General features: G+C 39.1%; 1 protein-coding gene across 3 annotated transcripts in view; it reads right to left on the bottom strand.

Annotated features, from left to right (window-relative positions):
* Positions 1 to 282: 282 nt before the first annotated feature.
* The window catches only part of sgsm3 (small G protein signaling modulator 3), a 45,115-nt gene continuing 20,265 nt past the window's right edge, over positions 283 to 25,132 (bottom strand). Inside the window, exons 1-20 of one of the 3 annotated variants that reach the window (XM_058049959.1) lie at positions 14,226 to 14,461; positions 11,582 to 11,672; positions 9,889 to 9,974; positions 9,732 to 9,795; positions 9,281 to 9,492; positions 8,539 to 8,646; positions 8,328 to 8,471; positions 8,051 to 8,246; positions 7,818 to 7,963; positions 6,700 to 6,933; positions 6,425 to 6,607; positions 6,186 to 6,341; positions 4,896 to 4,950; positions 4,617 to 4,819; positions 4,469 to 4,539; positions 4,339 to 4,387; positions 2,992 to 3,077; positions 2,783 to 2,905; positions 2,647 to 2,707; positions 283 to 2,555 (exon numbers count right to left, since the gene is read on the bottom strand). In XM_058049959.1, the coding sequence (XP_057905942.1) occupies positions 2,472 to 2,555; positions 2,647 to 2,707; positions 2,783 to 2,905; positions 2,992 to 3,077; positions 4,339 to 4,387; positions 4,469 to 4,539; positions 4,617 to 4,819; positions 4,896 to 4,950; positions 6,186 to 6,341; positions 6,425 to 6,607; positions 6,700 to 6,933; positions 7,818 to 7,963; positions 8,051 to 8,246; positions 8,328 to 8,471; positions 8,539 to 8,646; positions 9,281 to 9,492; positions 9,732 to 9,795; positions 9,889 to 9,974; positions 11,582 to 11,588 (2,268 nt within the window). In that variant the 5' untranslated portion in view covers positions 11,589 to 11,672; positions 14,226 to 14,461 and the 3' untranslated portion in view covers positions 283 to 2,471. Of the gene's footprint in view, positions 2,556 to 2,646; positions 2,708 to 2,782; positions 2,906 to 2,991; positions 3,078 to 4,338; positions 4,388 to 4,468; positions 4,540 to 4,616; positions 4,820 to 4,895; positions 4,951 to 6,185; positions 6,342 to 6,424; positions 6,608 to 6,699; positions 6,934 to 7,817; positions 7,964 to 8,050; positions 8,247 to 8,327; positions 8,472 to 8,538; positions 8,647 to 9,280; positions 9,493 to 9,731; positions 9,796 to 9,888; positions 9,975 to 11,581; positions 11,673 to 14,225; positions 14,462 to 25,132 lie in introns of those variants that run through there. The other 2 variants (XM_058049957.1, XM_058049958.1) reach the window with 2 other exon arrangements.

The raw sequence follows: 25,132 nt of genomic DNA, 5'->3' as shown, positions 1-25,132 counted from the left end.
GGGGGGTCAGACTATATATTTTACACGTAACAGTCCACCTGGTATTATTGTATCTGTAAAATTGTCATGCAATCTGCCATTATTATTTATTATTTTATCTTTATGTTTAAATATTTTAAAAATAATAAATTATAATAATTACAATAAAATTAAAATAATAATTATTATATTATTATTATGTAAAATATGCAAATATAACAATAATATTATATATAATTAATATAATAATTAGCATTAATATAATAATTATAATAATCATAATAGTTCTAATAATAATTATAATAATCTAATAATAATAATAATTATTATTATTATTATTATGTGCTTGTGTCCCTTTTTTCAGGAGCACTTTGTAAACAACAGACCATGTCAAAAAACGAAATTGATAAAACCATCAAAAGGTTGGCTCAGGCCATGATGCCAGGTTGTATGTTGAGTTTAAATGAAATACTTTGGAAAGATTGGGCAGGCCGTATTCAAACACTTGGCGGGCCGGATGTGGCCCCCGGGCCGTAGTTTGCCCACCCCTGGTCTACAATCATTACCCTATTTTAGTAAACATTTGCGAATATAAGACAATAGAGACACACTAGCAACGGGAGAGTTTTTAAACTTCCTGTTCTGCACAGCACTTCCTGCGCTGGCTATCGTCTCAACAATGCAACATTACTGACACCTAGTGACCAGTTTAGAAAACTACATATTGCAATGTCTTTGAATGCGTCTTCTGCCTTACATATTTCTGTGCAAAAAATGCTTAAGCGAAAAAAAAAATGTAAAATTTGCCTAAATATGACTGACATTGAATTATAATTAGAGTGAAGCTATGGAATCCGAAGCGTAATGTAGAAAAATTGCAAAAGTTCACTTTTAAGACAAAAAAAAAAAGTTCTCTATTCATTACATTTATTTGGATTGTCCAACAAAAAATGTTTTTTTTTTTGTTTTTCTTTTTGAGTGCACAGTTTACTACCACTGTTTGGGTAGCAACACACACACACACACACACTTCCATTCTTGATATGACACACATCCACAACTTCTGAAGGTTGTACTTGGCATGTGCCATGTTAGTATTCCAACATTTAGTGTAGTATATGATCTGATAAGTTTAACATTTCTCTCAAAAATACATTTAGAACTTTACATCTTCAGGAATGTTGTTTTGGTCTTTAAATAAATAATCTGTCAGTTTACCGTCAAAAGTGTTAGTAGTGCCAAAGAATGTCCAAAAGAAGTGTCCCCTCCTGCATAAACATTCATTAGAATTAAAAAATACAACAGCTGCAGTCCAGAGCATACAGAATAATATTCTGTACTTCATAGAATATATATATAGATATATTTTAGTTTTACCAGTGGGGTAAAACTACCAAAAAATAGGATGCATCTTGATGCACACATACTAGAAACTAAGGAAGCTTCAAGGAAAACTGCACTTTTTCGCCCATCATCCGCAATCTTTATATGAGACTTGAACACATGAACACTTTTCTGTGAATTATAAAGATATAAAAAGAGCAAAATAAAAATAATTCACACTTATTCCGTGTGGAAAGACCCATCTCCAACAAGGTTTTATATCAATGCTATGAATATGTAGTAACGGATATAATCATGATAACATACTTAACAATATTTTCGTCATATTTTGACACTGATTTAATATTGCGACACCTAGCATTAATTAATTAATTAATTAATCTGCACGCGTGTGGTGAGGTGTCACTGCAGCAGTAACATAGATTAATTCATTCATTTTCTACCGCTTATCCTCACAAGGGTCGCTGGAGCCTATCCCAGCTGACTTCGGGCGAGAGGCGGGGTACACCCTGGACTGGTGGCCAGCCAATCACAGGGCACATATAGACAAACAACCATTCACACTCACATTCATACCTATGGACAATTTGGAGTCGCCAATTAACCTAGCATGTTTTTGGAATGTGGGAGGAAACCGGAGTACCCGGAGAAAACCCACGCATGCACGGGGAGAACATGCAAACTCCACACAGAGATGACCGAGGGTGGGATTGAACTCAGGTCTCCTAGCTGTGAAGTCTGTGCGCTAACCATTCGACCACCGTGCAGCTGCATAACAATATATATAGTAATAATAATGTTGCTGTAACTTGGTTAACATGCAGGTATCGTTATGTAAATTGAACCTTAATGGCGCTTTGTGGAGGCTTTCTCGGTGGAATAGAATGCACAAAAAAAAAGAAAGACGTGTGTTCATGTCCCACATAAGGATTGCGGATAATGGACAAAATAAAAAAAAGTGCAGTTTTCTTTTAAAGGTGATGTTTTTTTTAGAGTCTTTGAAATGTGTTACCGATGTCGGACAATTAAGTCCGTACTTTCAAACTGACTTGCTGTCTGTCACAAGCAGACAAAAAGATGCTTGGAGGACACACACACACGCATATACACCATTCAACGCCACCTTTGGAGTTTTTTATAGCGTTCCTCTAGCCGTCTATGTCCCAGCTGAAGAGGTGATGTTTGACCAGCATGTCCTGCACGCCCTCTTTCAGCGGCCTCTGTTCCTTCTCCTGCAAGAAGAATGGACATAATGACAGGATAATAAACACCACACTACACTTATGTATCTGTGTCTCTCGATCTTTGGCGGGCTGAGCTTACCTCTTTCCGCTCAGGTAGCTCACAATCTTGAGAGAGACTGAAGGCAAACTTTGAAAGGACCCTGAGGAAGCATTAAGAAGTAGCTCGTTTATGTACACTTCCTATATGCCTCGTCCATTTTGGCACAAAATCATACCTGAGTTCACACTTGATCTGAACCCAACCGGGACTGCGCAGAAACGACCACGGGTGATACCATTTTTCTACAGCCGCCATGCTGGAGCATAACACCTCCAGCCATAGGTGCAGCACCTGCTCACTGGGAGATAAAAAAAAAAAGATAAAATACATCTTCGTGTTTGGCCAAGCTTACTTTCTCATCCCGGAAGAGTCCGACAAACTCACTTGAGGCCGACGCAGATGAGAGACCTGAATTTGACGTCCATTTGAGCGTGCGCCGAGTCGTGGCTCATGTTGACTGACTGCACCGCCTGAAAAGAGCAGACAGAGGGCGCTCATGTACACCATATTGTCTTACTGCAGGGGAGTCCAAAGTGGCACATTCTAAAATACTATTCATTCATTCATTTTCTACCGCTTACCATCACAAGGGTGCTGGAGCCTATCCCAGCTGTCTTGGGCAAGAGGGAGCCAATCACAGGGCACATATAGACAAACAACCATTCACACTCACATTCATACCTATGAACAATTTGGAGTCGCTAATTAACCTAGCATGCATGTTGTTGGAATAATTTTACTTTATTTTAGTTTTATTGTGTGCGAGATTCATTGTTGTACTTTGTATAGAAAATGTTGAAATAGAATTATTCCTGTTTGGTCCCCCCTCCCCCCCAAGTGCACATTCATTGATTCATTTTCTACCGCTTATCCTCATGAGGGTCGTGGGGGTGCTGGAGCCAGCTGTTTTTGGGCGAGAGGCAGGGTACACCCTGGTGACTGGTGGCCAGCCAATCACAGGGCACATATAGACAAACAACCATTCACACTCACATTCATACCTATGGACAATTTGGAGTCGCCAATTAACCTAGCATGCATGTTGTTGGAAGAATTTTACTTTATTTTAGTTTTATTGTGTGTGAGATTCATTGTTGTACCCCCCCGTGCACATTCATTCATTCATTCATTTTCTACCGCTTATCCTCACCAGGGTCATGGGTATGCTGGAGCCTATCCCAGCTGTCTTTGGGCGAGAGGCGGGGTACACCCTGGACTGATGGCCAGCCAATCACAGGGCACATATAGACAAACAACCATTCACACTCACATTCATACCTATGCATGCTAGTTAACCTAGCATGTTTTTGGAATGTGGGAGGAAACCAGAGTACCCGGAGAAAACCCATGCATGCGCGGGGAGAACATGCAAACTGAATTGGGTGGAATCGAACGCGGGTCTCCAAGTTGTGTGACCTGCACGCTAACCACTCAACCACTGTGCAGCCCTCTAAAATACAATTTCACTTGAAAATATATAAAAATAAAATTTTAAAAAACAGCAAAACTTGAAAATTAGCAGTAAATATACAAGAAGGAAGAGAAAAAAAGTGAGAATAATAAAAGATGAAAAGTCATGCATGTTGTTTTAAAAGGATCCAAGTGGTCTGTGCATCCTATTATTCTTCACTGTGTGGCTCTCGCTGGAAAAAGTTTGGACACCCCTGTCTCCCTGCGACCTTTTGCAGAACGAGACATTTCCTTCTGCAGAAAAACCTGATGCTTACTCACTCTGTACAGGAGCTCCTCTGGAGTAAGAACCTTCCCATCTTCATCCAACCTGGAGTACAAACATGGCCGAGAATTACATCTCCGTACAAGCATAAAAACACTGCAAGTAAATAACCATGTGGAAGTATACCTGTACGTTTTACACAGCACCAGTCTGGAGTAGACAGAGTTGAAGTCCCTCTCGACCTCCCTGCTGGCCGCCTGAGGAGAACAAACACTGATTTTAATAGACATGACACAGTGAAAAGTGTAAAAGAGAAGAAGAAATGGACTTCCACCTCTTCTATGAATAACCACGGATGACAGGGCCCGCCCAAAATGGAGGGTTTCTTTAGGCCGTGCAGGAAGATGGCCTTGAGGGCCGGACATAGGGTCCCTCTGGCAAGATCCGTCACAGCTTCTGTCACGGAGTCGTCGCCTGCTAGCGAGTACTCTTTACTTCTCTCGTCCAGGATCTCAACAAACTTTGCAGGGAACCAGCCTAAAAACAAAAAAGAGGTAGCGGAATAAGGTTATGGTGAAAATAATGGACAGTATTGTTAAATCAGCAAACACACCTCGAAGACCGTTGAGCTCTCCCACCCAGCAGTGTTCATCCTTCTGTGAGATGATCTGGGTGGAAGAATCACAGGCAGTGTAAGTACAATCCAATCCACTTTATTTATATAGTACATTTTATAAAGTTTCCAAAGTGCTGCACAGACTAGTAAAATAAAAAATAAAATAATGAATAAATGTACAAATTGAATTGAATCCAAAACTAAACGATCAAATAAGAAATAAAATAGTAAAATATTAAAAATAAAAATATTTTAAATAAAATATTAAAAACAAGAATTAAAGCAATAAAAGTATAAAAATAAAACCAATTAAAATAAAAAGCAAGAACTAAAAGACACAGGCCCATATGACGGGTATCATCTTTTATGTTAACGGGTCGGTTTGGAGCCATGTATTAAATCATATATAAAATACACTAAAAACAATAAGTTACCATCAAATTTGCTTCTCATGTCTTGGTTACCTTCTTAGGCTTCCTCATCCATGAAAATGTTGTTTTTAATACTTTTGGTTTCCTGACAAAGTCAAAAAACCTCAATGCAATAAACAAATGTTATGTGATTCTTTTTACGTATTAAAATGTAAAACGCGTCGGTGCCGACCCCAACACTTGGGAGGAGAGAGAGTTCCATAGCTTGGGGTCAACCACAGAAAAGGCTCGGTCTCCCCTGGTCTTAAATCTCATCTTGGGCACCACAAGTTGGAGCTGGCCCTCGGACCTCAGTGACCGCGCTGGAGAGTAAATTTGGGTGAGGTCCGAGATGTATTTAGGGGCCAGCCTATTCACAATGCCTTAAAAACAAACAATAAAATCCTAAAGCGAACAGGCAACCAATGCAGAATCCAGAATTGGGGTGATGTGGTTCCTGTTAAAAGCCGTGCGGCAGAGTTCTGGACTAACTGTAAGCGGGGGGGGGGGGAGAATTTTGGCTAATTCCAGAATAAAGTGCATTACAGTAGTCCAGACGTGATGAAATAAAAGCGTGCATGACTTGCTCAAAGTGTTGCAAAGATAAAAACGATTTAATTTTAGATAAAAGCCGAAGTTGATAAAAACAGGATTTTATAACTGCATTAATTATTGAGTTTAAAATCACTGTGCATTATGACGCCAAGGCTGGTGGCTGTGGGACGAATGTTGTTTATACGACAACAGGGGTGTCCTAAGTTTTTCTTGGCTACATCCTGAAAAAACGAAAGGATGCAAAAAATCCTCTTCAACTGCGTGCCGCGCTTTGGACACCCCTGTACTAAAACGGTTCTCTGTTAGTGTTCACGACACTCACAGTGATGATGTCATTCTTCCTGAAGCCCAACTCATCATCGTCATGCCGCTCAAAATCCAGCAAAGCCTTCGCCCTCCTTCGCCGGTTTCTGGAGACGACCAGGAAGTTTTCATGGTCGCGTTGGTGGCTCTCCATGGAGTAATCCGGAGTTAATTCCTACAGGGATAAGTGTGCGGTGGTGTGAGGTTGTTTTTTTTATCTTCGCCGAGTGACTTGATAGCTGAAGGGTTTGAACTCACGGCGCTGGAGTGGCGTGGGTCCAGACAGTGGAAATGTTCGGCGGTCCGGGTTATGGCTTCTCGAAGAGCCGCCACAAGCTCGGTCTGCTTAATGTTTTTAGATTTGAGAGTTTCGGCCTCGTCCTCCCCGAAGAGCAGGGAGGTTAGCGTGGACTTTCTGTGCAGGGATTGCCTCCTCACCACCTGCAACACACAGACACACACACACACACACACTTGAGCATTCACAGCGCATGCTGACAAAACCTGGTCTAAAGTGATTTGAACGGACTGACCTTGTTGAAATTAGAATTGAGCGGCGTGTTGCTTCCGCTGTTGAGCTGGGCTTGTTCGTTCAGGATGTAAGCGAGGTGCTTGTGTCTGTGGGCTTCCAGCGTATCCTGGGACAGATTCCCTGCAAGCCTCATCGCCTCGCCGAGAACCGCGGGTCCGTCTTTCAGCTGGCTCGGCAGGTCGGACAGCGTGTTGAAAATGGACGCAGAGTTCTCTGACGATATGAGTTCCTCCTCCTGATGGGAGCGGCGTTACATTTGTGTGATTGATTTTCAACGTGACACACTATGCATGGGCATATTGATAGATGAATCATTTAAAGTAATCCCTCATTTATCACTGTTAATTGGGTCTGGAGTGAAAATGTAATATGTTCACAGTTAATGCATAAAAAACCTACTAATGACCTTCAAATATGTATAACACCATTAAAGCCCTACAGACATAAAATAGCACCCCTATATCCACCTAGGGTCGCGGGGGGATGCTGGAGCTTATCCCAGCTGTCTTCGGGCGGGGTACACCCTGGACTGGTGGCCAGCCAATCGCAGGGCACATAGAGACAAACAACCATTCACACTCACATTCATACCTATGGACAATTTGGAGTCGCCAATTAACCTAGCATGCATGTTGTTGAAATAATTTTACTTTATTTTAGTTTTATTGGGTGGGAGATTCATTGTTGTTGTACTCCCCCCCCCCAAATGCACATTCATTCATTTTCTACCGCTTATCCTCACGAGGGTCATGGGTATGCTGGAGCCTATTCCAGCTGTCTTGGGGCGAGAGGCAGGGTACACCCTGGACTGGTGGCCAGCCAATCACAGGGCACATATAGACAAACAACCATTCACACTCACATTCATACCTATGGACAATTTGGAGTCGCTAATTAACCTAGCATGTTTTTGGAATGTGGGAGGAAACCGGAGGACCCGGAGAAAACCCACGCATGCACGGGGAGAACATGCAAACTCAGCCAGAGATGGCCGAGGGTGGAATTGAAGATCTGCGCGCTAACCACTCGACCGCCGTGCACCCCTAACTTATTTGTTATTATTATTAATTATTGATTACACATCGTAACCAGGAAGTATATGTAATGTAGGGTACAGACCTTGATCTTGAGCATGCCCAGTGTGACCTGGAAGAGCACCAAGGAGCCCTGGTAGAAGAGGAGGTCCCAAATCCTGAGCAGCAGACGGATATCCACCACACTGGCAAAGGATGTCAGGAACCAGTGTAACGTGATCAGCGACAGCTCTAGATGTACATGGAAGATCATAAGACCATTTATTCCTCTTTTAAGAAGACATCAGTTCTTATTATTTCACCCTTTTCAAGTTCTACCTATGTCATGCTCCTGCAGTAGGCGGTCCAATGCTGGCAGGTACTGAACAATGAGCTGACGAAGCACCCTCTGGTCTGTTTGGACACCCAGCAAAGTGGAGGAGAAGTAGGACGGAGGGAGAAGGTCTTCTATCAAGGCACACATCATCCATAGCACATCCTCCTCCTCCATGAAGAGCAGCAGACAGGAAACCACCTGCAGGAGGGGGCACGGAGTCATCAAGATAATGAAACCGCTACCAAAGATAGACGAGATATGAGTAGGTGACTTTCTCACCATGCCAGTTCCCTGACAATACCCGATGTCGGGGTAAAGCCAGGCCAGGCCTCGAAGTACCCGCCGCAGCCTTGGGACCCCAACACTCGTCAGGCTGTTGAAGCACACGTTGGTCGGCATTGTCCGTAACAGATCTTTCTCTATCTGAGGGACAGATTTGAACATTATGGTGAGGAATTTGGGTTCTTGTACATGCTTTGAGGGCTTTCACCTGTTTAGATGTGGTGGTGTCGTCGTCAGAGCTGTTCTTGATGATTTCTTTGTACGTGATGTCAGAGGTCCTCTTCTTCTGCAATGCTCCGGACAGACGCATCCATAACTTGCAAGGAGAAAGCATTTCAATGTTTAACTAAAAATCTGCCTTAATTTTTAGAATAAAGTCAAAATATATACAGAAAAAAATAAAATAAATATAAAAAATATGAAGAAATTTATTACTATTATTTTTATATATATATATATATATAATATTTATATATTATTTATTTGAAGAAGATTTATGTAATTTTAGTAGCAGAAACTTGCATTAAATTTAAAAAGCAATTTTAATAATAAAAGTAATAATAATAATAATAACAACAATAATAATAATATAATAATAATAACAATAAAAATAATATAATAGTAATAATAATATAATATAATAATAATAAATAATAAAGTAAGGTTTTGTAAAATCAGAAAGAGATGCAATATTGTGGGAATAAGGTAAAATGTGGGAATAAAGTAACCATATAACATGAAGAAAATATACTCCAAAAAGTTGTAAAAAAAAAAAAAAACAACAACAACAGAAGAAATGTAAAAACAACTATAATTTTATGAAAATAATAATATTCAAATTAGAAAAAAAAGTCACACTTTTATAAGAATAAACATGTAATTATTTCCATAATTGCCACTTTCAGCTTTTTCCTGATTACAGAGTCGCAGACATAATAATGAATAATTACCTGTGGCCGCATGCTGTGAGGAACGCCGCCGAGCACGAGCGAGCGCAGACGCTCGGAGCGTGGCAGGACTGGAGCAATGAGCTCCCAGGTGAGGTCACCCACGGTGTGATTGTGCGTGAACTCCAAATGGGCTTGCCACCGTAACCTCTGCTGTGGGTTTTCACGTTGCGGCGAGCCTTCGGTGCCCAGCCAAGGACTGGGCGCATCGGACTCTGACGGAGATGAGTGAGAAAGAGATGAGGATTTGATTGACGGCAAAACAACCACCGCGGGTGGAAAAAAAAACAGTACATGGACAACAAGAGGCTGCGTGTAAACAAATGAAATCGTGTGATGTGCAGCAATGATGGATCGTTTTAGCAGAGCGTTAACAAGATACTGAGCAAGTTGTAAGCGTAACACTGAAATCACATGCGCACATGTGAGCATATTCATATGTGTGAAGTATTACCTTCAATGTCCACTCTAAAGCCAAACTCATCATACTCGAGTTCATTTTCTTCTGAGTTATCTTTCTGTAGGGGGGAATGGAAAAAAAACTATTTTTACTTTAACTGGTACTATTACGTTACCTAAACAAAAACAACAAGAAGTAGTCCTGTGCTCACTTGATGGTACTTGGCCAGGATGTCCTGGGGCCACATGCTTGGAGTGAGCGCTGAGAAGGGCCCACCAGGGGCTGGAGTGTAAGTACCTACAAAATACACACAATCAAAACAAGCTTTGGGAAGAACAACGTAGTGTACAGCAAAGCCTCCATCGTGGTGCATGGAATATTTTCATAGTTAGAGCATAGAAAACCTGTTTACGAGTTTCTAAATACGGTTTTTGACATTATTAGAGCCCTCCAGACATGACATAACACCCCTATGGCCACCTTCACACTTATTATCCAGGATTTATTACTTATTAATGGAATATTTTCATAGATGGAGTATAGAAAACATGTTTACAGCCTTCTAAGTATGTTTTTCAACATTATTAGAGACCTCTTGGCATGAAATAACACCCCTATGCCCACCTTAAAACACTTATTACCCAGGATTTATTACTTATTAATGGAATATTTTCATAGTTGGATTATAGAAAACATGTTTGCAGCCTTCTAAGTATGTTTTTTAACATTATTAGAGACCTCTAGGCATGAAATAACACCCCTATGGCCACCTTCACACACTTATTACCCAGGATTTATTACTTATTAATGGAGTATTTTCATAGTTGGAGTATAGGAAAAATGTTTACAGCCTTCTAAGTATGTTTTTTAACATTATTAGAGACCTCCAGGCATGAAATAACACCCCGATAGCCACCTTCACACACTTATTACCCAGGATTTATTACTTATTAATGGAATATTTTCATAGTTGGAGTATAGGAAAAATGTTTACAGCCTTCTAAGTATGTTTTTTAACATGATTAGAGACCTCCAGGCATGAAATAACACCCCTATGGCCACCTTCACACAGTTATTACCCAGGATTTATTACTTATTAATGGAATATTTTCATAGTTGGAGTGTAGAAAACATGTTTACAGCCTTCTAAGTATGTTTGTTTTAACATTATTAGAGACCTCTTGGCATGAAATAACACCCCTATGGCCACCTTCACATACTTATTACCCAGGATTTATTACTTATTAATGGAATATTTTCATAGATGGAGTATAGAAAACATGTTTACAGCCTTCTAAGTATGTTTTTCAACATTATTAGAGACCTCTTGGCATGAAATAACACCCCTATGCCCACCTTAAAACACTTATTACCCAGGATTTATTACTTATTAATGGAATATTTTCATAGTTGGAGTATAGAAAACATGTTTACAGCCTTCTAAGTATGTTTTTTAACATTATTAGAGAGCCCTTGGCATGAAATAACACCCCTATGGCCACCTCCACACACTTATTACCCAGGATTTATTACTTATTAATGGAATATTTTCATAGTTGGATTATAGAAAACATGTTTGCAGCCTTCTAAGTATGTTTTTTAACATTATTAGAGACCTCTTGGCAAGAAATAACACCCCTATGCCCACCTTAAAACACTTATTACCCAGGATTTATTACTTATTAATGGAATATTTTCATAGTTGGAGAATAGAAAACATGTTTACAGCCTTCTAAGTATGTTTTAACATTATTAGCCACCTTTACACTCCTATTACCTAATATAGTAGTGATAATAAGACATAATCCTAAATAAAACAATGTTCCTTGTTGGAGACCAGTGTAGAATACAATGAAACAATAAAAAATGTTAAAAAATGTCAAAATTTTAAAATGAATAGCTACCTGACATGGCAGTGGCTGGTGGAACGATATCTTCTGTACCCAAAGACTGCGGTCAGTCTGGAGTCAGGAAGAAGACAAATTCCAGGTTCTGCTTGACACAAAACACAAGAGAAGTTGCTTGGTTACCTGCTATCACCGAGATCTGTGTGTGTGTGTGTTAGTGTGATGAAGACACAGACTAATGAACAGCTCAAACATGCAAAAACAAGTTAAAGAAAAAGAAAAAAAAAAAGGGAGGGCATCTCTACTTATGATCACATGCACCCGAGTTCTCACAAGAACTCATTACTTTGTTCCAACCTCACAAGCATTTCATCACATTCTTCATATTAGCTGCCCTTTGGCAAGACTTTCAAACGCATCTAAACAACACATGACAATGGGACTATTGAGCTGGCTATGTTCATAATCTGTAAAAAAAAAAAAAATAATAATAATAATAGTGGAGTCTAAACTCAAAGGATCGATTTCCACATCGCCTTATATTCAAATTGACTTTATATCATAGCATTACATTTTCGACATGAGAGCACGGCGAGTACAGCGTGTAAGAGAGGCTGCAGCAGAGATGATTCATTCGGCAGCGGCCTCCTAAGGAGGATTTAGGACTTAAACCAGATGAGAAATCAATTTGAGGACGGGGGGGGAAGTCCAAGTAGCTTCAGGGTATATGTGGAACTCAGTAGGCTACTGGGATTTCACAGTTATGCCCCTACATACGTTTTTACTAATCACCTGCCAAGAAAGCCACTGTGCGTGGACTTCTCCTGCACACATAATAAGTAGGACAAATCTATAACTGCTATATTTATCGACCAAAGTCAACAGGAATGTCATATAAGAGCTTTTTGTCAATTTTGGGTCAAAAGTGGAGGAAACTGGTATGTTCAGTGAATGGTTGTGACATTGTCAATTTGTGGATTACCATAACATTACGATGTATTGGTTGGGAAAAACCTATTGTAATAATAATTAGGTCGTGGGGCTGCACGGCGGTCGAGTGGGCTAAGAGACCTGAGTTCAATCCCACCCTCAGCCATCTCTGTGTGGAGTTTGCATGTTCTCCCCGTGCATGCGTGTGTTTCAAGACAGCTGGGATAGGCTCCAGCACCCCCCACGACCCTCATGAGGATAAACGCTAGAAAATGAATGAATGAATGAACCTTCTAAATGTGTTTTTTTTAAACATTATTAGAGCTCTCTAGACATGAAGTAGCACCCCTATAGTCACTTATACACTCCTATAATTCATTTTTTATGACATTACACAACTCTTTTGTTGGAGACCCGAGTTCAATTCCACCTTCGGCCATCTCTGTGTGGAGTTTGCATGTTCTCCCCGTGCATGCGTGGGTTTTCTCCGGGTACTCCGGTTTGCTCCCACATTCCAAAAACATGCTAGGTTAATTGACGACTCCGAATTGTCCATAGGTATGAATGTGAGTGTGAATGGTTGTTTGTCTATATGTGCCCTGTGATTGGCTGGCCACCAGTCCAGGGTGTACCCCGCCTCTCGCCCACGCATGCACAGCGGGGGAGAACATGCAAACTGTGCATCCTAGCTGTGAGGCCTGCGTGCTAACCACTTTTCCACCGTGCAGCCTATAGATAAGAAATTTAATGAAAAGTTAGTAGCAAATGTGTAATGTAATGTCGACATGGGTCACTATTTCCGCCCAATTTGGAGGCAAGAGGGGGTAAATATCAAAAAGACGACATATCGGATTAACAATATGACTAGTTATATTTGTCTTAATTATATTAGTCAGAGAAAAGAAATTTCAGTCTTCAAAGCATGCCACAGGACCACAGAAACCAAACAGTGACTTCGCTGTGCATGCAAGAGGAAGTCTTGTGCCATTGTTGAGTTTTCACTGGGAAAACACCCTGCTTGCAAAAAGACATGCATCCTGTTGTATGTGCTTTTTCACTCCTGCATGCACACCACAACATGGGTGACTCATGCAAGTGCTCCAGTGAATACGCCCACCTACACACTAGAGCGGAATAATGACGTCAGGTCTGATAACAATGTTTTCCATCTACTTAAGTTGCACAGGAACGCTGCTGAATATAATTGCACTTTTTTCTGCACCAGGAAATTGAATGCGAATGGATAAGGAACATTGGAAACGGATATTCCATGACGAGGCAGCACAATGGGGGAGTGGTGAGCTAGCATGTTAGCCAGGAGATCCGCGTTCCAATCAGCGTTGGAACAGGCATGTTATTTAATGAAAACTAGCGGTGAAAAAAAATGGATGGCTATTCCGTGACGTCAAAACAGGATATAGTAGCTTGTGGCAGTAATGTTTTGAAATTTCGTCAAATGTAGAAATTGGCCACATCAACAAAAAAAAAAACATATGGACTGCGTGTCATGTCACGAGCCAAAACGTCATTCGGTGACGTAGATTTAATATCCCGGATGACGTCAAAACAGTCGTAAAATATAGTTACCATCCCGTGTCAACACATTTTACCGACAGTTACAAAAACGAAACAGTTTTAGTGTTACATTCTGTCGCTAAAAAGGTTAAATTGCGTATCTACACGTCAGGCATCAATGCATTGTGTTCATTCATTTGTCAGCTGTTAGCAAGCTAGCATTATTGTGATGGGTGCTCTCCTGCTAAAAACTTACCACGGCATTCCACGTCAAGTGGAAACACAAGCTTGTAGTTAGCGACAGGCGTGTTCGCGATGATCAAAAAGACGAAAACGCCAAATTCTGAGCCATGACACGTCCAAAGAGTTAACAATTCCGTATGCTATGTGCACCTGCTAGCGACGCACAGCGACCATGTATCCTTGCACCTTTACAGGGTTTTCCCTTCCTTGCCCAATGGGAGAAGTAGTCCCGGATCCCGGAACTAGTGTTACAGTATCCCTCCGCACAGCAAAAGGTGACGTAGCACAGTAATTGGATCATTCATTCATTTTTTTAAAAACTCATTCATTGTATTACTATTTCTAGAAAAAACTACATTAAACGGAACACATGTACCGACAGATAACGGCTGTATAATAATAATAATTCAACTGCATTTATCATAATCAATCTAAAATATTTTGCTTTATTTTTGGGTTGTCAGTGTGAACAAGATACACTTATCACTTACAAAATGATCTTATAATAACATTTAAATTAATTTCCAATTATTAATATTCACTCTTACCTTTTTTAAACAAATATTTTTAATTTTTCTAAAGACGTTTCATTGCAAAATGTTGAACAATACCACGTTGTGCCGCTAGATGTCACTAATTTCTTCAGAAAAAAATGCCCATTGAAAGAAAAGGCTGTTTTTGCTATGTTACAAGTGTGCTCTACTTGTAGTAGTGCTATCCAATGCTAAGTACACTCCCAGGCCTCAGCATGAGGCACACCTGCACAGTATAAGTTGCTCAATTCTACCCTTACAAACAAAACCATGCTCAGTTCTTACCCACAATATCAAATAGGTGACATGTTTGTTATTGTTCTTGAATATTTTCATAGTTGGAGTATAGAAAACCTGTTTACAGCCTTCTAAGTATGTTTTTTTAACATTATTAGAGACCTCTAGGCATGAAATAACACCCCTATGGCCACCTTCACACACTTATTACCCAGGATTTATTACTAATTAATGGAATATTTTCATAGTTGGAGTATAGAAAACATGTTTACAGCCTTCTAAGTATGTTTTTTTTAACATTATTAGAGACCTCCAGGCATGAAATAACACCCCTATGGCCACCTTCACACACTTATTACCCAGGATTTATTACTTATTAATGGAATATTTTCATAGATGGAGTATAGAAAACATGTTTACAGCCTTCTTAGTATGTTTTTTAAAATTATTAGAGACCTCTAGGCATGAAATAACACCCCTATGGCCACCTTCACACACTTATTACCCAGGATTTATTACTTATTCATGGAATATTTTCATAGTTGGAGTATAGAAAACCTGTTTACAGCCTTCTAAGTATGTTTTTTAACATTATTAGAGACCTCCAAGCATGAAATAACACCCCTATGGCCACCTTCACACACTTATTACCCAGGATTTATTACTTATTAATTGAATATTTTCATAGTTGGAGTACAGAAAACCCTGTTTACAGCCTTCCAAGTATGTTTTTTAACATTATTAGAGACCTCCAGGCATGAAATAACACCCCTATGGCCACCTTCACACACTTATTACCCAGGATTTATTACTTATTAATGGAATATTTTCATAGTTGGAGTATAGAAAACCTGTTTACAGCCTTCTAAGTATGTTTTTTTAACATTATTAGAGACCTCTTGACATTAAATAACACCCCTATGGCCACCTTCACACACTTATTACCCATGATTTATTACTTATTAATGGATTATATTCATAGTTGGAGTATAGAAAACCTGTTTACAGCCTTCTAAGTATGTTTTTTTTAACATTATTAGAGACCTCTTGGCATTAAATAACACCCCTATGGCCACCTTCACACACTTATTACCCAGTATTTATTACTTATTAATGGAATATTTTCATATTTGTAGTATAGAAAACATGTTTACAGCCTTCTAAGTATGTTTTTTAAAATTATTAGAGACCTCCAGGCATGAAATAACACCCCTATGGCCACCTTCACACACTTACTATCCAGGATTTATTACTTATTAATGCATAATAATTAATCTCATACTGATGCAGTGCATTTGGACACCATCCAATGTCTTTCTGTCAGAAAAGTGACAGACTTGTCGATACAGCATGGTTTTAGCTAACAGTGTGTACAGGTGTAGCAACTGTATGACTAATAATCGCTCACCCTCTTTCTGCTTCCACCTCAGCACTCTTCTACTATGACGCTTTGGCTATTTTACCCCCTCCTCGCTTTGCTTGAACACTCATTTCAATGCACCATGCCACAGTGAGTCACATCAATAAAACTGCTGCAGCCTAAAGCCGACCTTGCCCACGGGCTTGCAAGCAAGCAAGCAGGAAGCCCCAAAAGAGCATCCATCCTGCATGTTTCTGTGTGTGTGGGGTGCGGCTCGGGTTTCCTCCTCGTTTTTATTCCTCATTTATCTGGCTTTTTTTTTTTTTTTTTAAATACGATGACGTGCACTGAGAATTAAAAAGAGGCTTAGACACTGCGGTTGCTATGACGTCAGATACAGCAGAGGGATGGCGGAAAAAAAGAAGCAGAGGAGGTGTGTGTGTGTATGCCAAAGATGGTTTGTGTGAGGGTTTTTAAAAATGTGAAGACTAAATCATTTTTGAGTGGTACGGATAATGTGCTGCAATTGTGCAGTTTTGAAGAGGAGACGGAAGATAGTGCTGTTGCATTGCACGAGGAGGCTTCCGATACGATGCATTATACATAAGTGTTTAGGTGCGAGTCTTCATAAACTGTATGGCTCTCCTGTGTCCTCATTAAGTGTTACGGCTTTATTTTTTATGAATATGTCCAAAACCATAGCATACTATATGCCCTGAACTGAGCCCACATGGTTAACGATGTAGGTTCTTCCTTTATGATCATTTGCATTATTTATAGCGAGAAAGTCAACATAGGCCAAGAAGGGCTTGGTCTCCTGGGTTGGATCATGGGGGGCTTTCACGCAGATGTCTCTCCAGTCTCAGTGGAGCGTTCCCTGTGATGAGTGGGAATTGCAAGTAAAGGGCATCGCTCCAAGGCGAAAAGCTTTGAGATGGTTTCTCTCAGGTTTGGTAAAGAGTCATTCTCTCCCTCCATCACTGACACCCTGCCTGGATTCCGGTTTGATTACCTCTAAGGTTGTCCAACATGGACGTGTGCATGTTAAGGAGATGTAATAGCGCATCGTTAATTTCATAGAAGAAGGTGAGTGAAGCGTACATCATTTTCACAGTACAGTGATTTCATTAAATTGTGCGGCTTTGCTCTATTTGTCAATTAATAAATAATAATAATAATAATAATAATAATAATAAATTGTTTCATGGTTGAATACGGCCTATTATTGCTATGAAAAAATATGCCTATCTAAGCAAATTTTATATATTTTTTGGCTAAATTAATTGTTTTCAAACTAATGACTAAATGAAGTAAAACACCAATATTAGAAGACACATTCAAAGACATTGTGATAATACGTAGTACTCTACACTGGTCACTAGGTGTCAGAAATATTCCTGTCATGTTCGGTGAGACACACACGCACCAGACTTGATCGCCGGTTGCAGGTTTGAATTCTTTCACAACAGGCGCAGTAATCCCTTATAAAAACATGGGTAATAAGTGTGTGAAGGTGGCCATAGGGGTGCTATTTCATGCCTGGAGGTCTCTAATAATGTTAAAAAATATACTTAGAAGGCTGTAAACAAGTTTTCTATACTCCAACTATGAAAATATTCCATTAATAAGTAATAAATCGTGGGTAATAAGTGTGTGAAGGTGGCCATAGGGGTGTTATTTCATGCCTGGAGGTCTCTAATAATGTTAAAAAAACATACTTAGAAGGCTGTAAACAGGTTTTCTATACTCCAACTATGAAAATATTCCATTAATAAGTAATAAATCCTGGGTAATAAGAGTGTGAAGGTGGCCATAGGGGTGTTATTTCATGCCTAGAGGTCTCTAGTAATGTTAAAAAAACATACTTAGAAGGCTGTAAACAGGTTTTCTATACTCCAACTATGAAAATATTCCATTAATAAGTAATAAATCCTGGGTAATAAGTGTGTGAAGGTAGCCATAGGGGTGTTATTTCATGCCTGGAGGTCTCTAATAATGTTAAAAAAAACATACTAAGAAGGCTGTAAACAGGTTTTCTATACTCCAACTATGAAAATATTCCATTAATAAGTAATAAATCCTGGGTAATAAGTGTGTGAAGGTGGCCATAGGGGTGTTATTTCATGTCTAGAGGTCTCTAATAATGTTAAAAAAACATACTTAGAAGGCTGTAAACAGATTTTCTATACTCCAACTATGAAAATATTCCATTAATAAGTAATAAATACTATTTCACAGGAACACAATAGTGTCCAGAACCAATTCAATGTTATTCCTATTGCAAAACAATGTGAACCAATGCACACAGGCTGACCCGCTGTCAAGATAAAAGTCCAAATCCGAACAGATTAGAGGTTGAACAGGGTCCAGGAACAAGTGCAGTTTTTGAGTAATTTCCCGCGAGCTTGTGCAGACTTGCAGTTTAGTCATTCGTCCTTCTGGAACTAAACGATTGCGGCCCGATGCCTCGTGGCCTGTGAAGACAGGTTCCTCATGAAGCACGCCGTTTGCAGAGTGATGCATCAGCCCAGCCTGGGTCGTTAGCACACTAAGCAAGCCATTTTTCCTCCGAGAAACGTCTGTTTCATGTGACATTGCCAGACTAGTCTGTCTGCTCGATGAGGCAAGATTTAACGGCCGGGACTGAGGCAGGGGTTTCCAAAAAAAAAAAAAAACGGCCGCTCCGGCAGCGTGTGATTCAACAGTACTTGCAACTCTTTCATAATGTTTGTATGTATTTTTCATGCACAGTGATGCTAGTGTTTGGATACCTACTTCATTACGTCCATCTGCTGCAGCCCTTTGGTGGGCAGAAGGTCATTTGTGATTTGTCTAAGTGAAAGACACATAAGGGGATATTGTAAAGACATAAATCCCCCCACTATCTTGTATTATGACCGTGTGAAAGCGTTCGCTAGCCCATTGCTTTACGTCGCACATGTGTTATTCTATTTCTGTGTGTGTCTCTGTGTCGTGGAACATAATCCACAAATACACACAGATTTCAATCTACTGTACATCCTTGCACGGAATATGACTTGTGCATCCACCAGTCAGTCATTTGTGCATTTGGCAACAAAAGTGGGACAGCATGCAATATATTTGAGGTGTGCACATGGGGGAAAAAAAACCCAAAACATGAATAATTCTATTTCAACATTTTCCATACAAGTACAACAATGAGTCTCACACACACAATAAAACTAAAATAAAGTAAAATTATTCCAACAACATGCATACTAGGTTAATTGGCGACTCCAAATTGTCCATAGGTATGAATGTGAGTGTGAATGGTTGTTTGTCTATAAGTGCCCTGTGATTGGCTGGCCACCAGTCCAGGGTGTACCCCGCCTCTCGCCTGAAGACAGCTGGGATAGGCTCCAGCATGCCCTTGACCCTCGTGAGGATAAGCAGTAGAAAATGAATGAATGAATGAATGTGCACTTGCGGGAAGGGGGGGGGGGGGGGGGGGGGGAAACTGGACTAATTCTATTTCAACATTTTCCATACAAAGTACAACAATGTGTCTACACACAATAAAACTAAAATAAAGCAAAATTATTCCAACAACATGCATGCTAGGTTAATTGGCGACTCCAAATTGTCCATAGGTATGAATGTGAGTGTGAATGGTTGTTTGTCTATATGTGCCCTGTGATTGGCTGGCCACCACCTTTTCCATGCCACAGCATAACTTTTACTTTTGAGGCGTATTTTATCAAAAAGATTTGGGTTTAACTTTTAATCGGGGAGGTTCCGCTGTACAGTATATATATGTATGTGGGGGGGTTAATACACGTTGCTCATTTAAATGTGCTTTAAATGAGAAATATGGGAACGGGCATGCCTTTGTTGAATATTATGGGTCATTACATTTATCGCATATACTTCCTGCTTAACTGAGCCTTTGACAATGATCTGCTATTATTATATGCTTTTATATATTTCCTTCAACAATCTCTACTTGAGGAGTTCTCCTGACCCGCTCAGTCACACACATCCCCCCCCCACCCACCGCCCTAACGTAACATTCCTCCCGCATCTACGCACTAACGGCATGCAGCAGCATTTCATATGAGCAGTTTGTCTGCTCCAATTAAAGTCCACTTAGTTCTGCTTAACTAAATCGTGACCTGCTGCATTGCTGCACTTTTACGGCCTTCTGCTTTCCGACGAGGTGGATATTAGTTCACTGGAATGTAAATTTACCTTCAGGTTTTTTTTTTTTTTTGCTTTGTTTTGTGTAATCACTTCCAGCCTCGCCTGATCTCCGCAACGTACTGCCTATATAAGCTCCTTTGGACCTAATTATGTTGTTTTGCATTATTCAGAAAGGACGGCAAAACACATATTAGCTTAGCGGCTAATGAAGATATTTTCAACTCTAACCGAAACAACGGTTAAATAAGGCGGCCCTTCTGTTCTGTATGCTTTCATCTGCTGTAGTAGCTCGTCGTCTTCCCACTCATTAGTAGTCGTTGTCGACGGCGTAGAAGTAGAAAGGCGACAACAAGCCCTGAGTGGAATCGAGACTGTGATGCATGTCTACACGTGGGGCTCATATCTTTCACTTATTGCTAGCTAAAAGGATAAAAGGGGAGAGAGAACCCAGCGTGTTGACAAGTGGGGCTGCAACCAGGCCTTAAGGCACTCATAAAAACCACATGAAGCAATTTCAGTAGAAATTGCGAATTGTGAATGCTGAAGCTCAACATTCATTCATTCATTCATTCATTCACCCTGGACTGGTGGCCAGCCAATCACAGGGCACATATAGACAAACAACCATTCACACTCACATTCATACCTATGGACAATTTGGAGTCGCCAATTAACCTAGCATGCATGTTGTTGGAATAATTTTACTTTATTTTAGTTTTATTGTGTGTGTGAAAGACTCATTGTTGTACTTGTATGGAAAATGTTGAAATAGAATTATTCATGTTTTGTTTTTTTTTCCCCCAAGTGCACACCTCCAACATATTGCATGCTGTCCCACTTTTGGTAGAATAATTTTACTCCATTTTAGTTTTATTGTGTGCAAGATTCATCGTTCCCCACAAGTGCACATTCATTCATTCATTCATTCATTCATTTTCTACCGCTTATCCTCACAAGGGTCATGGGTATGCTGGAGCCTATCCCAGCTGACAAACAAGCATTCACACTCACATTCATACCTATGGTCAATTTGGAGTCAACAATTAACCTAGCATGTTTTTGGAATGTGGGAGGAAACAGGAGTACCCGGAGAAAACCCACGCATGCACGGGGAGAACATGCAAACTTCACACAGAAACGGCCGAGGGTGGAATTGAACTCGAGTCTCCTAGCTGTGAGGCCTGCGTGCTAACCACTAGGTCACCGTGCAGCCTATGATTATGGTTTATTTGTCTTATTATGCCTACTATATCATGTAATACCAGTGTAAAAGGTGACTATAGGGGTGCTATTTCATTTTTTGAGTGCTCTAATGTTAAAACCCATATGGTTTTCTGTGCTCTAACTATGAAAATATTCCATTTCTAAATTATCGGTAGGGTCTGGAACCAATTAACCGCTATAGCGCTCTGACACGGTTACCTTCTGATGATACATTTTTGTAATTAGACCATTGAAAACCTGTTTATGACCTTCTAAAAAAATATATTTTTAACATTATTAGAGCCCTCTAGACATGAAAAACCCTATAGTCACCTTTACACTCCTATTACCCAATTTTGTAAACATTGTAAGATATAATATAGACTGATTGGGATAATATGGATGCATTGGGATATTCGGTCCCCTAATGTATGTCAGTAGTGGTCAAGTCACATGTGCTCTAATTCCCGTATATGGCGCATATGGCACATGCATAATACGCGAGAGGTCATTCTCACTGAATTTCTGCTTATAAAATTCAGTGGTGGCATGCAATCGCAAATTCCACCCGCACAAATGCTCCACGCTGACATTTTTTGCGGAAGAAATAAAGGCAAGACACGTTAGCATGTGCTTGCACACGCGTGTGCTTGCTGCATGCATGATTGCACGTGAGCATAGGAAGCGTCTGTCCTTTTAATTGGAAAGACGTGCGGCACGGACAACTTATTTATTCAAATGTAAGACCTTCAATATTTGATTTACTGTGCCGAGGCTTCCTGGAAAAGCGAGGTGAAGGGAAGTGGCTTCAATATTTTATCAAATGAAGGTAACTCATACTTGACTCTCAAGATGATGCTGAGAGACTGATCGCCATCCCAAAAAAAAAAATCTCAGAGGAAGACTTTAAAATCTATTTTCAGCAGGAAGGCTCGGGATCTCAAAATTCTGATCAAATATAGCAAATTATTTCAGGTAATTTCAACTCACAGTTAAGTTTCTCCAACTTAAAAGATCAAGTTCACTTGACTTATCGCTTTGTTTTGGGAACTTTCTTCATTAGGTCAAATAAAGAAATATTTTTGTTGTATCAACAATAGAACTCAATTAAATTCAACTCACAATTAAATTGAAATTAATTGAAATAATTTGTTAACCTGATTTGAAAATCGAGATTACTTGATTTACATTGTACATTTAAATTTGAGGTCGAAATGTAATCATGCAAAATCTCAAATCTAAATTGTTGCATTTAAATCAAAGTTTTAAATCTAAATCTAAATGTTAAACATAAGTCTAAAATTATTTACTTATATCTCATCGTTATATATAAATATTCAATTGAAATGCAATTGTTAAAAAGTTCAATCTAAATGTTAAACACGAAAATAAATATTAAATATAATGTCAAATATACGTGCTAAATCTAATTATAAATGTTAACTATAAATCAAAATGTTAAATGTTAAATCTAAATATGTTTAATGTAAATATCAAATTTAAATAAAAAATTTTAAATAAAAAATTTAAATGTTAAATGTAAAATATTAATGTAAATAGCAACTCTGTTAAATGTGAAAATAAATGCGAAATATAAATATAAATGTTAAATTATATAATATTATATTATATATTATATAATTATATATTTGAATGGTTGTTTGTCTATATGTGCCCTGTGATTGGCTGGCGACCAGTCTAGGGTGTACCCCGCCTCTCGCCCATAGACAGCTGGGATAGGCTCCAGCACCCCCCGTGACCCTCGTGAGGAAAAGCGGTAGAAAATGAATGAATGAATGAATGAATAATTATATATTATATGCTAAATCTAAACGTAAAATCTTCATCTAAATGTTAAATCTAAATGTTGAATAGAAATATTAAGTATCCGTGTTAAATATAAAATAAATACTAAATGTTAACTATAAATAAAACATTTTAATACACATCTTAATTGTAAAATGTTCATACGTATAAATGTCAACGTGAAACCTAAATGTTAAATAGAAATGTTGACTATTTGTGTTAAATCTAAATATAAATGTTAATTATATATAAAATGTAAAAATATTAAATGTTAACTATAAATCTAAATTTTAAATACACATCTTCATTGTAAAATATTCATATAAATGTCAACGTGAAACCTAAATGTTAAATAGAAATGTTGACTATTTGTGTTAAATCTAAATCTAAATGTTAAATATATATAAAATGTAAAAATATTAAATGTTAACAATAAATCTAAATTTTAAATACACATCTTCATTGTAAAATATTCATATGAATGTCAACGTGAAACCTAAATAAATATTAAACTATACGTGTTAAATCTATATAATGTGTTTTTATATTTGAATGTTTGATATAAAAACCCAAATGTTAAATTTTAAATGTGTCAATTCAGATTCAACATTTGGAGTTACCATTTAATTTCCACCTCAGATGTAAAAAAAAATGAGCTAAATGGTGAAAAAGTGAGCTTGCTTTTTCACGTCAGATAAAGATTAGATGTGTTTATATGAACCGTTGTTGTAATGAAGCCTCAGAGGTAACATTGCGGGCCGTTTATGCATTACATTTTATGTGATGTTCCTTCTTATGATACGATAATGCTTCACGAGCTGCAGCTTTACACCACAACGGGTCAGCCATTTTCTTCTGATCTTTAAATGAAGAATGGAGTTCATCAAGGGTCGGTGCGGAGGTTGCTTTCATTTCCATTTGAGATCACCCTCCATCCCTCCCTTTTTCCGAGTGTTTTCTCTCAGGAAGAACACTAACCCAAGACTGTATTTATCAGCAGCCGGAGTGTTGACAGAAGGTGCGCTGCGGTGTCTCTATCAGTGCCACACCGCTGATTAACACTCCTTCCTCTTGATTCTTATCTGCGGAGCAAGAGACAAGATCTCCATCTGGCTCCACGAAGTCATACTTATCATTAATTCATCTGCTAGGAGTGAGTTCCCTGAGGTTCCCTGATATCAGGGCTTGTTTTTACCAAAAGCCATGAACCGTGGATGACGACCATTCAGACACAAGGATGCCGAGTCTGGATATGACTTTAAATCTTTGATGAGGGTACGCCTACCCTGGACTACGTATTTCCACGTCATTTATGATTAGATGTCGTTTTTAAGACCGAACACATTAAAGGTACAGGCAAGCTGTATTTTATTTGATGACTGGATAATCCACCATTTTGCCAATAAGATGATTTATTGCCTCCCTCGCACAAACGTCTGGTAATCTAACCTGCGTCAACGCTGAGAAGCATTCGTTTTAACGGTAGAAAATGAATGAGTCAATGAATGTGCACTTGGGGGAGGGAGGGGGGGCGTACAACAATGAATCTCGCACACAATAAAACTAAAATAAAGTAAAATTATTCCAACAACATGCATGCTAGGTTAATTGGTGACTCCA

This window comes from Doryrhamphus excisus, chromosome 15 (assembly GCF_030265055.1).
Source record: "Doryrhamphus excisus isolate RoL2022-K1 chromosome 15, RoL_Dexc_1.0, whole genome shotgun sequence".
Lineage (NCBI taxonomy): Eukaryota > Metazoa > Chordata > Actinopteri > Syngnathiformes > Syngnathidae > Doryrhamphus > Doryrhamphus excisus.
The sequence above is the reverse complement of the archived record's forward strand: the minus strand, read 5'-3'. Positions and strand labels throughout refer to the sequence as shown.